The sequence below is a fragment of the Cherax quadricarinatus genome, chromosome 16 (genome assembly GCF_038502225.1).
Source record: "Cherax quadricarinatus isolate ZL_2023a chromosome 16, ASM3850222v1, whole genome shotgun sequence".
NCBI lineage: Eukaryota > Metazoa > Arthropoda > Malacostraca > Decapoda > Parastacidae > Cherax > Cherax quadricarinatus.
This window is the reverse complement of record NC_091307.1, coordinates 15,765,656-15,779,195: the sequence shown is the minus strand read 5'-3', so window position 1 is coordinate 15,779,195 and position 13,540 is coordinate 15,765,656. Positions and strand designations below refer to the sequence as shown.

Below are 13,540 nucleotides of genomic sequence, written 5' to 3'. Positions count from 1 at the left end.
ATGTGCCAATATTTTAACTTTTAAATATTCAACTCATACTTATATACAGTACCTGTACTTTAAAGTTTACAGACTACTACACTTCCCAAAGCAATGGCTTCAGTCAGCATTACATCCCAAATATACACTTAAGTGTATATATGGGATGAAACTAAGCCCATTTTTTTGGGGGTGGGGATGGGGGGAGATGTCACTTTATTCATGGGCAATATTTCTGAAGAGTCAAAATCTATAATCTTCATATTGAAAAAACCAGCACTGCAGCAGGCCTACTGGCTATGTCTTACTCATATCCACGCATTCCACTCATCAACTGTTGCCAAACCAATATTTTACTTCCTATATTGCCTATATTGGTGGGGATATAGTTTTGGAGTGGTTGATACTTTTGTTTAATAAAGGTATGAAAGAGGGTAAGGTACCTAGAGACTGGGAAAGAACATGCACAGTTCCTTTATATAAAGGGAAGAGGAACAAAAAGAGTAAAAAATTATAGGGAAATAAACCTACTGAGTATACCAAGTAGTGTATGGTAGGGTTATTATTGAAAGAATTAGGGATAAAAGAGAAAGAAGGATCACAGATGAACAAAGAGGCTTTAGAATGGGTAGGGGATGTGTAGATCAAGTGTTTACATTGAAGCATACAAGTAAACATTTAGTTAAAGGCAGAGAAGCTTGCATTGCCTTTATGGATTCAGAAAAGGCATTTGATATTGTGGATAGGGGAACATTTGTGGCAGATATTGCAAGTGTATGGAATAGGTAGTAAGTTACTAAATGCTGTAAAGAGTTTTTATGAGGATAGTGAGGCTCAGGTTAGGGTGTGTAGAAGAGATGGAGATTACTTTCCATTAAAAATAGACCTTAGACAGGAATGTGTGATGTCACATTCCATGGGGTTGTAAAAGAAGTAAATGCTAGGCTGTTGGGAAGAGGGGTGGTATTAAATTACGTGGAATCAAATACAAAATGGGAGTTGACACACTTCCTTTTTGCTGATGATACTGTGCTTTTGGGAGATTCTGAAGAGAAGTTGCAAGGGTTAGCAAACAAATCTGGGAGGGTGTGTAAAGGAAGAAAGTTGAAAGTGAACACAGATGAGGGTATCAAACGAGTTGGGTAAGGAAAAACTGGATATCACATTGGAGGGAGAGGGTATGGAAGAAGTGAATGTGCTCAGATATCTGGGAGTGGACATGTCAGCAGATGGGATGAGGTAAACCATAGAACCGATGATGAGGAAAAAGGTGGGTGGTGCATTGAGGTATGTGTGGAGACAAAGAACATTATCCTTGGAAGCATAGAAGGGAATGCATGTTGGTACCATTACTGGTACCAACACTCTTACATGGGTGTGAAGCATGGGTGGTGAATGTTGCAACAAGAAGAAAGCCAGAGGCAGTGATGTCGTGTCTAAGGGAAATTTGTAGTGTAAATATTATGCAGAAAATTCATAGTGTGGAAATTAGGAGGCATGGAGGTACTAAAAGTATTATTCAGAATGCTGAGTAGGGGTTGTTGAGGTGTTATTGTCATTTAGAGAGGCTGAAGCAAAACAGGATGACTTGGAGGGTGTATAAATCTGCAGTGGAGGGAAGGTGGTGTTGAGGTCATCCTAGGAAAGGATGGAGGAAGGCAGTAAAGGTGGTTTTGTGTTCAAGGGGCTTGAACATACAGGAGGCATGTGTGAGGCATGTTAGAAAGGAGTGAGTGAAGACAAACAACTTTTGGGACTTAAGCTGTCGGAGTGTGAGCAGGATAATATTTTGTGAAGGGATTCAGGGAAACAGGTTAGCCAGACTTGAGTCCTGGAGGTGGGAAGTACAGTGCCTGCACTGAGCTCAAAGTAGCGGAAATGTTAAATTTTTGCCGATATTCAAGAGTAAACAAACGACCTCACACGTCTAATACACGTCAGCTGGTGGGTCTAATATACATTCACAAATATGGTGATGATATTTATACAATTATTACAGTATTGCATAACAGTAAATCTTCTATTTTTTGGTGTGAATAAAAATTCATTATGTGAATAAAAAATCAAAATGGAATTTATTTGTAAAGCCTCAAAACATAACTAATGAACAGAGGAAATGTTAGTTTAGTGCCAGGAATGCCTACATTGTTCATTCTGGACCCTATTTTGAAATTGGAATATTTTGAACTTTGTGTTAAATTTGCCAAATTAACAATTTCCGATCACTTTATTTTGTAGTTGAAACAGTTGACTTGGCGATTTCTTGTGCTCAATCGATAGAATTTAAAGGAGGAGTTTTGGATATTTGCCGTTTAGAATGACATCTAAACTGTCCTATCTATGCACCTCTGGCTACACAGTGATAACACGAATGATGGTGAAAGCGTTTCTTTTCCAGGTCACCCTGCCTCAGTAGGAGACGGCCAGTGTGTTAAAAACAAATAAGAACATAAACCCAAACGAATAAAAAAAGCACTGCAGTAGGTCTAGTGACCCATGTTAGGCAGGTCCAATTCACACCCAACCATTCCCACTTAAGTAACTGTTTAACACACCTTAAAACTACCTAAAGTATTTGCTACAATGATGGTACTCTTCTATTCCTCTATACCTTTTTTTTTTTCATGCAGCAGCAAGATGTGCTGCACACACGATCTCAATACAGTGACTAACACAACACTAGCTCTGTTAGAAATTAGGTTTCCACTATTTTACAGTACCATTTTCTTGTATATTTGAGTGTTCGACTTAGCGAGAGAAAATACTAAACTGGCAGACTACCTTTTTCTTCTTTGCACAGTGCAACAAAATACAAACAACTAGCACTGTATTTTATCTTTTGAATGATGTTCTATTGTACCTCAAACACAAGGGTAGACTTATACAAGAGATATGAAAATTAATTTGGGGGGTATTAAGTCGGAGGTTGACTTGTACACAATGGTACACAAGTATGTATATACAGAAGCCACACATTTTCCAAGCTTTACCTTAGAGCATTTGTAGGGTGATGTGCTGATTTTGCTGAAGACTCCAAGTCTTGTAAAGTATCAAAGCGCTTTATGTCATTTTCAAGGTTGTCTGCAAGAAATATGAAAATACTACAACTTAAGATAAATTTATTAGTCAATGGATGTAAAAAGAAGGAGTGTATCACAGCATAGGTATACTGACATTTTTTCTATATGTATGATGCCTTCATGATTTTTTGCCTGCTGTAAAAGGAGGTTGGAACAGCGAAATGTCTTATCAGAGCTCAGAGTGGTATGCAAATACAGTGGACTCCTGACTTACGATGGCCTCAACCTACGATAAAACCGACTTACGATGCTTGTTGGCATAAAAATTTGACCCCGATCTACGTTGAAAAACTCGACTTGCATCATTCGTCCCGAATGCGGCCATCTGGTCCATCTGGCCTGAGTGCCTCAGCTGAGCTAGACATTGTTTACAAGCCAGGGCAGACAGTTGCACGCATACATTCAATAAATTTTGTATTATTCCAGTGTTTTTAGTGCTTGTAACTGCTAAATAAGCCACCATGGGCCCAAAGAAAGCTTCTAGTGCCAACCCTGTGGTAAAAAGGGTGAGAAATACTATCGTACCACGGTCAGCTGCTGCTGCACCACGGCCAGCTGTTGCTGTACCACAGTCAGGTGCTGCTGTAGCACCTTCAGCTGCTGCTGTACCACCGTCAGCTGCTGCTGTACCACCGTCAGCTGCTGCTGTACCACAGTCAGCTGCTGCTGTACCACAGTCAGCTGCTGCTGTACCACAGTCAGCTGCTGCTGTACCACAGTCAGCTGCTGCTGTACCACAGTCAGCTGCTGCTGTACCACAGTCAGCTGCTGCTGTACCACAGTCAGCTGCTGCTGTACCACAGTCAGCTGCTGCTGTACCACAGTCAGCTGCTGCTGTACCACAGTCAGCTGCTGCTGTACCACAGTCAGCTGCTGCTGTACCACAGTCAGCTGCTGCTGTACCACAGTCAGCTGCTGCTGTACCACAGTCAGCTGCTGCTGTACCACAGTCAGCTGCTGCTGTACCACAGTCAGCTGCTGCTGTACCACAGTCAGCTGCTGCTGTACCACAGTCAGCTGCTGCTGTACCACAGTCAGCTGCTGCTGTACCACAGTCAGCTGCTGCTGTACCACAGTCAGCTGCTGCTGTACCACAGTCAGCTGCTGCTGTACCACAGTCAGCTGCTGCTGTACCACAGTCAGCTGCTGCTGTACCACAGTCAGCTGCTGCTGTACCACAGTCAGCTGCTGCTGTACCACAGTCAGCTGCTGCTGTACCACAGTCAGCTGCTGCTGTACCACAGTCAGCTGCTGCTGTACCACAGTCAGCTGCTGCTGTACCACAGTCAGCTGCTGCTGTACCACAGTCAGCTGCTGCTGTACCACAGTCAGCTGCTGCTGTACCACAGTCAGCTGCTGCTGTACCACAGTCAGCTGCTGCTGTACCACAGTCAGCTGCTGCTGTACCACAGTCAGCTGCTGCTGTAGCACTGTCAGCTGCTGCTGCTGCTGTACCACAGTCAGCTGCTGCTGCAGCACCTTCAGCTGCTGCTGTAGCACCTTCAGCTGCTGCTGTAGCACCGTCAGCTGCTGCTGTAGCACCGTCAGCTGCTGCTGTAGCACCGTCAGCTGCTGCTGTACCATGGTTATCTGCTGCTGTAGCACCATCAGCTCAGCTGCTGCTGTAGTTCACACGTGGATTAGGTAAGTCAGCTGCTGCGTAACGCCCTTGCAGCCATGGCCTGCCTCCTTGCTCACACTCCTAACACTGACTGACTGGCTGGCCGCCCACGTACCCATAGAGGGTCAGCTGCTGAGTTCTGACTCAGCACCATCAGCTGCTGCTGTACCACAGACAGCTGCTGCTATACCACAGTCAGCTGCTGCTGTACCACAGTCAGCTGCTGCTGTACCACGGCCAGCTGCTGCTGTACCATGGCCAGCTGCTGCTGCCCCACAGTCAGCTGCTGCTGTAGCACCGTCAGCTGCTGCTGCTGCTGTACCACGGTCAGCTTCTGCTGCTGCTGCACCACGGTCAGCTGCTGCTGCACCACAGTCAGCTGCTGCTGTAGCACCGTCAGTTGCTGCTGCTGCTGCTGCACCACGGTCAGCTGTACTTCTCGAAGATGTGGAGAGACTGTTGTTGATGTGACTTATCGAAAATACCAAGAAACAATTAACCCCAGAGGGTTAGCCACCCAGGATAACCCAAGAAAGTCAATGTGTCATCGAGGACTGTCTAACTTATTTCCATTGGGGTCCTTAATCTTATCCCCCAGGATGCAACCCACACCAGTCAACTAACACCCAGGTTAACAGAAAAAATGCCTGGAACTAGTGTTCATATTGGTGAATTTAGGGCCAGCAAAGGTTGGTTTGAGAGATTTAAGAATCGTAGTGGCATACAGTGTGATAAGGCCTGTTCCAGAAGAAAATGCCAAACAGGACCTGCATTGTTGTTAGGTAAGACACATATGCAACAGTTAGACAACTTTATTCCGAAATGTTTCGCCTACACAGTAGGCTTCTTCAGTCGAATACAGAAAGTAGGCAGGAACAGTAGAGATGTGAAGACGATGTAATCAGTCCATCACCCTTGAAGTCGTAGAATTTGAGGTTGTCAGTCCCTCAGCCTGGAGAAGTTCAGTTCCATAGTCAGGAACTATCTGAAGATCAAGCGACAGTGCGGAGACTTAAATACTGTCGGAAGGAGAGGTGCAGAGTAGTAGTAGTATTGAGAATGTAGCCACTGAGAGGTCATGTCCTTCTCAGATCCAACACTTCTCACTTGAAAAACTTGTCCAAGGTGTTTTCTGTACCAAGATGCCATGTGTTGCAGTGTCTGACAAGTTGAACATCAAAATGGTATACAATACCGACCTGCATTACTCAGGAGGAAAAGGCACTCCCAGGACACAGTGACTCATCACTACATCTTCAATAGAGGAAAGTGTCATTTATTCTTCATTTAGTACACTAGTACAGTGGTCCCTCGTTTTTCGCAATTAATCCGTTCCTGGAGCCGTTACTATAAACGAAATTTACGATTTACGAATCAATTTTCCCCATAAGAAATAACGTAAATACAATTAATCCGTTCCTGACACCCAGAAGTATTAAAACAAAAATTTTTTTTACATGAAATATACATGTAGTACATAAACAATATAATGGGAAATGATGAATGAAACATTAACAGCATAACACTTACCTTTATTGGAGATTCTTCATAGTGTATTGGAGACTGGAGGAGGAGGAGGAGAGTGGATTGTTTATAGTTTGGAAGGGGAATCCCTTTCGATCAACACCTCAGGTACCATTTGCTTTTCTGGGGTTGCTTCTCTTCTCTGTTTCTTAATGCCACTAGGACCACCTTGAGAGTCACTGGAGTCCTGTCTCGCAAAATAACTGTGGAGAGAGCTCTGTTTCTGACGTCTCTTTAACACTTCCCTAAAATGGCCCAAGACTTTGTCACTGTACATGTTGCCAACCTGGCTTGCAACAACCTTGTTAGGGTGATGTTTCTCCATAAAGCTTTCCATCTTACCCCACATAGTAAAAATCTCTTTAATTTCTGAAGAAGGCACCTTCTTCCATCTCTCTTCCTCCTCCTCTGCAGCAAGATTCTGAGCTGTGATGTGTTGCTCTTCCTGCTGAAGCTCTTGCAGCTCCTCAGTGGTGAGCTCTTCATTGTGGTCTTCCACCAATTCTTCCACATCCTCCAAACTCACATCCAACCCCATGGAACTCCCCAGTGCCACAATTGATTTTCCAACAGACATAGGCTCATTAGGGTCAGTCCCAAATCCTTCAAAATCCCTCTTGTCGACACAATCTGGCCACAATTTTCTCCAGGCAGAGTTCAAAGTCCTGGTAGTCACTCCCTCCCAAGCCATACCTATAAGGGTTATGCAATGGAGGATGCTGAAGTGTTCTCTCCAAAATTCCCTTAGGGTCGAGTGAGTGTCTGTGGTCACAGTCAAGCACCTGTGAAACATTGCTTTTGTGTCGTTTTTTTTAAAGTTTGCAATAACCTGCTGGTCCATGGGTTGGAGGAGAGGAGTGGTATTCGTGGGCAAGAATTTTACTGTGATGAACCCAAACTCTTCGAAAATTAGGTCATCCTTAGTTTGGAGGATGAGCAGGTGCATTGTCCATTACTAGCAGGCACTTGAGATCCAATTTCTTTTCCAGGAGATACTCCTTCACACTAAGGCCAAACACTTCATTGAACCACTCGACGAAAATTTCCCTCATGACCCATGCCTTACTATTAGATTTCCAAAACACACAATTTACTCTTCATAACATTGTTTTTCCTGAACACTCTGGGATTTTCAGAATGGTACACTAGTAATGGCTTCACTTTGAAATCCCCACTAGCATTAGCACAGAACATTAGCGTCAGCCTGTCTTTCATAGGCTTGTGTCCTGGCATTGCCTTTTCCGGCCAGCCTTTGCTGGCCTTAACCCTTTCACTGTTCACGACATATAAATACGTCTTACAAGCCAATGTTTCTGACGTATTTATACGCACAAATTCTAGCGGCTTCAAATCAAGCGGGAAAGGCCTGGTAGGCCTACATGAGAGAGAATGGGTCTCAGTGGTCGGTGTGCACCCTGTGAAAAAAATCTGGGACCCAGCGGTGCATTGTGGGAACGCCATCTTGTTAGTCCATTTTTACCATGCCTCTCGGTAAGAAGTTCCTCACTCCTCGGCAGATTGGAGGTCTTTTGTTCCCAAGTGATAGCTCTAACAGCGATGAAAATGTCAGTGACAGTGAATTCCAGGGTTTTGAAGCGATTGTTACCGGAAAAAGTGCCCAGGATAACATAATTTGTGATGAAAACCCAGATGACCCACAACCTTCCACCTCTGGTACTGGGCCGGCTTGGTCACGTTCACGTTCGCCTGTACCAGGACGAAAGAGGAAACTATTTGGTCGTGTACAACACCCAGTTGATAGCAGTGAATGTGATAGTGATAGTGATTTCAAGGCCATTGAAAGCAGTTCTAGTGACAGTGAGGGTGAATATTCCCCAGTGAAGCGGCAGTATGTACGACGTAGCATGCGGTCTGGTAGTGTTTCATATGTTGTTCCAAGGGGAAGGAGAAACTCTGGGAGCACATCCCGTGGCCCTACACCACGACCTTATAGTGAAGATGATGATATTGTAACGATGGGTATGAATTATGTGAGTGAGGGAGCAGGCAGTGGTGGTGATAGTGAGGGTTACACGGCCCATGTGGCACCATCAGCGGGCCACGCTACTACCCACGCTGCTGACTCTGCACAACAACCAGCCTCACCCGACCCCACACTCCCACAACCTGCACTCCCACAACCTGCACAACCACAACCTGCACAACCACAACCACGGTACAATATCCAGACCCCACCAGCAGACCACATCTGGGATTGGCAGGACGGTGACGAGTTTGTTCCCAGTCCCCATGACTTTGATGAAACACAAAGTGAAATAAAGCCATCATGTCCACTTGGGAACAATGCCAGTGAACTGGACTGCTTTGAGTTATTCTTCAATGAACCCCTGATGGACATCATTGTCAGGGAAACAAACACATACTGTGATTACACCATGGCAAATACAATTCTCTCACCAAAATCACGGCTACACAAGTGGAAGGAGACAACTGTGGCAGAGATGTACCTGTTTTTTGCCACAATAATGCTTATGCCACATGTGTATAAGCACACTGTCACCACATACTGGGCAACAGAACGCCTGATTTCAACTCCAGGTTTTAGTGACATTATAGGTGTCAATCGTTTCCTGATACTGTTACGTATGTTACACTTTTCAGACAAAACCAGGCCTGACAGAAGCGACAGGTTATATAAGATAAGAAATGTGTTTATGTACCTGAAACAAAAGTGCTGCATGTATTTTTATCCCTTCAGGAAGCTTGTTATTGATGAGTCCTTGATTTTATTCAAAGGAAGACTCTCATTCAAGCAATATATACCAAGCAAGAGGAAACACTTTGGTATAAAGCTATTTGTACTGTGTGATTGCAGAAGTGGTCTAGTTTTGGATATCATTGTGTACACTGGCAGTAATACTTTGAGAGATACCATGAAGTTATTGGGTATCTCTGGTGATGTGGTTCGAGCAATGATGGAACCATATCTTGGTAAGGGGCATATGTTATTTACTGATAACTGGTACACAAGCCCCTTACTCAGTGATTTCTTGCGAGTGAACTTGACAGACGTGTGTGGCACAGTGCGTCGTAATCGTAAACATATGCCAAGGTTCGACGCTGGCACTCGCAGAGGTGAGGTGCAAGCCTTTGCTGCCAATGGCATCATGGCATTTCGGTGGCATGACAAACGTGATGTCACATTATTGACATCAGTTCACCAAAACGAAATGGTACACAGTGGCAGGCACAACAGAGAGACCAATGAACCCATTCTAAAGCCTGCAGCTGTCATGGACTACAACCTCAATATGCACTTAGTGGACAAATGTGACATGCAGATTGGGTTTGCAGACTGTGTACGCAAGAGTTATAAGTGGTATATAAAACTTTTTTTCCATCTTGTTGATATCTCTATGCTGAATGCTTATAACATATACAAGTTGAAGACCAACAAAACACCAAAATATGGTGAATTTTGCTTGTCAGTAATCAGACAAATAATTGCAAAGTACCAAGGAGCAACACCTGCAATAGACCAGTGCCCACGAAATTACCAACACACGTCATCTCGTTTCAGGCCTGGTGATCACTACCCCATGCAACTGCCTCCTACTACTGCCAAGAAAAATGCTCAGAAGAGGTGTTATGTATGTACACATACCACAAAACACCCACAAACACGCAGAGACACTTGTTTTGTGTGTGAGGAGTGTCAAGTGCCCCTCTGCATATACCCATGTTTCAAAGAGTTCCACAAGCTGCAGCAGTTCTAGGAACGTGTTTAGTGACTGTACATATGTATATATATTATGGAACAATAGTAATAAACATTGTTTTGTATTGTTTGTTTGTGTAAGCAAAGTGTATACACAAACTAATAGTGATAAAGTTTGTTCTGTTACTGTGTTGTAAACAATGAGTGTATATTTGAACAATGCACCTTACATTGGTCTCACAGGCCACATAAGTTAAATGGAACAGAAAAATATTGAAAAATGCAAGAAACCTTTGAATTAGAGTAAATAAAAGAATACCGGGTGGGCGGCAGTCGCCGCTGTTGCCGTACGCACGTCACTTTCTGCAAACTTTGCGGCTCTATATCTCGGTAAGTACTGATGGCAAAAAATTTTTTTTTAGGCTTAAAACACTCAGAAAAATATTCCTAACATTTTCATAAGAAAAAATAATTTTTTTTTTTCGAATATTTGGTGACATAGAATGACAGTTTCAGAGAGGGGCCTGAAACAGTCAAAGGGTTAAATTCACTCACATCACCACTATTTGCAGGCAATTTCTTTACGAAATCTTCATGCAACTGCCTAGCCTTTTCACAAATAATCGAAGTCATAAGAGTATCTCCTGCTAATTGTTTCTCATTTATCCACACCAATAATAACTTCTCAACCTCTTCCAGTACTGGTGATCTCATTTTTGTCAGCATAGTTACTCCCTTTGCAACAACAGCGTCCTTTATTTCCTTTTTCTTGGCCACTATGGAACATAAGGTTGTGTAGGGTTTCTTATACATCCTGGACAGTTCGGCCACACCTGATACCTGAAGTCCTTATGGAGGGGGATTCCCATTCCAAACAATAAGCTCTCCTCTCTCCCCCCTCCTTGCCTTCTTCCATACGCCAACAAGAGTCTTCAATAAAAGTATGTAATAGTAATTTAAATGTTCATTTATCCCATTTCATTAATGCTTTATATTTATTTCTCATTGTTTTCTGTATGTAAAACTATAGTTATTCTTTAAAAAAATTATTTTTTTGTGAATATTTTTGGGTGTCTGGAACAGATTAATTGTATTTACATTATTTCTTATAGGAAATATTACTTCGGTTTTCGTACATTTCGAATTTAGACCGACCTTCTGGAACAGATTATGTGCAAAATCCAGGGTTCCACTGTATATGCTTGTACATGTATGTGTACTGTGACCTAAGTGTAAGTAGAAGTAGCAAGACATACCTGCAACCTTGCATGTTTATGAGACAGAAAAAGAGACCAGCAATCCTACCATCATGCAAAACAATTACAGGCTTATGTTTCACACTCATTTGGTAGGACAGTAGTACCTCCCTGGGTGGTTGCTGTCTACCAACCTACTACCTATATGCATTTATAAGGAAAAAACAAAAAGGGGGGGTGATCCGCTTTACAGCAGTAGCCTGGAACCTAATCTGCCGTATTAGTGGGGTCCGACTGTTTATGACATATGTTAGGCCAATTGAGTATATGTACTTAGCATGGAGCCCATAACTGATAAAGCATATTAAGAAACTTGAAAATGTCCACATATTTGAAATAAATGATGTTATAGGAAATTAATCTGACAACCTTGGTGGAAAAGACAAGGGTACACATGATAACACATGAAATCTTAAGAGGAACTCATAGGGCAGATAAAAGACTGTTTGAATTTAGATTAAAAGGATCAACTGGACAGAGGTGGAAGCTGCAGATATAGATGTAAGAAAGTATCTCCATGGTCTCAGGGTGATTGAGAAGTGGAATGATTTTGATGGGGTTGTGGAGGCAAGTTCAATATTCATATTAAAGAGAAGATATGATATGGTCCAAGAGGCCAGAAATGAATGCCGATCAAAGTGGTGTAGGAGGGAGGGCCAGGAGCAGTCTCTCAATCCCGCAAACACAGCTTGGTGAGTACATACTACCACACTAACTTACAATAACCAAACCAGTAAAAATCCCATTATAAAAACCACAACGGAAAAAACACAAGATTGAGCAAAATAGTAAAAATGTGCTCCAGTCAGAGGCATACCACAAACTACACAGTTGAGGCTACACAGTTGAAAACAGTTGAGGCTGTGCCCAAGCCTCAACTGACAGATTCTTCTCAAAGTGGCAATTCCTGTTGAAGGAGTCAACACATGAGTATCTGTATCACTTGCTTCTCATGTGTAGGGCCCACTGGGTTTGTCACTTTCCACAGATATATCTATTTATGCAGCCCATGAAATAACAAGGCAGAAATTTATAGAGTAAACTTGATATAGCATAATAGTCCAAGATAAAAACCATCTACAGTTCCTTATCCAGAGTGTGGGTTAGTTGTAAATATAGACCTTTCTTTTCTAAAGGGCACACTTTTGAGTATAGCTAAGATGAAGCTAGAGTTTACTATACTTTACAAGAGGCAGACTAGCCCTCAAATAATTGTAAATCTTATTTGTTTAAAAGTGATTAGACATTGCAATGCACAAAATACTGGTACTGTTAAAGATTTATTTTGTTAAACATACAATAACAATACTTACTTTGCTCACTTTCCATCTTGACAGAAGCACTATTAATCAGAGCATAGTAGTCATCAATTTTGTCCTGATGATGTTGGAACTCCTCTTTAAGAGCTTTCAATTCAGGCTCTGTAAGCAATGAAAATTTATCTGATTGAATATGTCAAACATTTTAATTATTAATCAAGCATAAATTTGATCACTAACATCAGTGAGAATGTTTACTAAGACTATCACTCTCCCTTCCTCATTCTCTGGCAAACCAGAGAAACAAAATAAAATTAATACACAAGTTTTTTATTTAGGTTTTGGGTATATACAAAATTTGTTTACAATGGTCATAACAGCACACACATGCTATGAGAACATAAGTACAGTACATAAATTTAACCTAGGATAAACCACAAAGTCAAACAAAGAACACATGTTTGAGCATCTACATCTCACTACCTTTAAATAAACCTAGTGTGCAACATGAACCCTCTCTACACAACAATGAATAGTATCTATAGCGTAAGAATTTAACCCTTTGTTTCATATGTACAGTGGTACCTTGATATTCAAACTTAATTCATTCCAGGAGGTTGTTCGAATAGCGAGTTATATGAATATTGAATCAATTTTCCCATAAGAAATAATGTAAGCTGGATTCATCTGTTCCAGACCCCAAAAAATTACCAATTATAAAACATTTTAAGTGGAAGTAATGCTTATTTAAGGGTTAAACCTGTATAATAATAATAGCATGCATAAAAATCATACATGAAAACTATAAAAACAATAAATACATGAAAATTTAACTGCACTTTACCTTTGCTGAGGAGTGCTGATGGTTTAAGAGGAAGGTGAAGAGATGTTATTGTTTGGGAAGGGTGTCCATAAAATAGTCAGTTTTTTTTTCTCTCTCTTTTTTGTTTCTGTGCAGTAGCACTTGAAGATGATGGGGATTCACTAGCTGTCCAGTGTTGTCTGCTTTTGACAACTTTTCAAATTTTTTCTAAAATGGTCAATAACATTGACATTGAACAGGTTGATGCTCCTATTCACAACAGTAATGTTAAGATGCCATTTTTTCACTAGGCTCTGTGTTTAAGCCCTTAATTTCTGCA

The 13,540-nt window shown here is 41.9% G+C and overlaps 1 protein-coding gene across 1 annotated transcript in view; it reads right to left on the bottom strand.

The window, feature by feature from the left end:
- LOC128688788 (alpha-2-macroglobulin receptor-associated protein) overlaps window positions 1-13,540 on the bottom strand; it is a 78,840-nt gene that overhangs the window by 18,366 nt on the left and 46,934 nt on the right. Inside the window, exons 4-5 of the mRNA XM_070085426.1 lie at window positions 12,453-12,560; window positions 2,970-3,060 (exon numbers count right to left, since the gene is read on the bottom strand). Coding sequence (XP_069941527.1) covers window positions 2,970-3,060; window positions 12,453-12,560 — 199 coding nt within the window. The remainder of the gene's footprint in view (window positions 1-2,969; window positions 3,061-12,452; window positions 12,561-13,540) is intronic.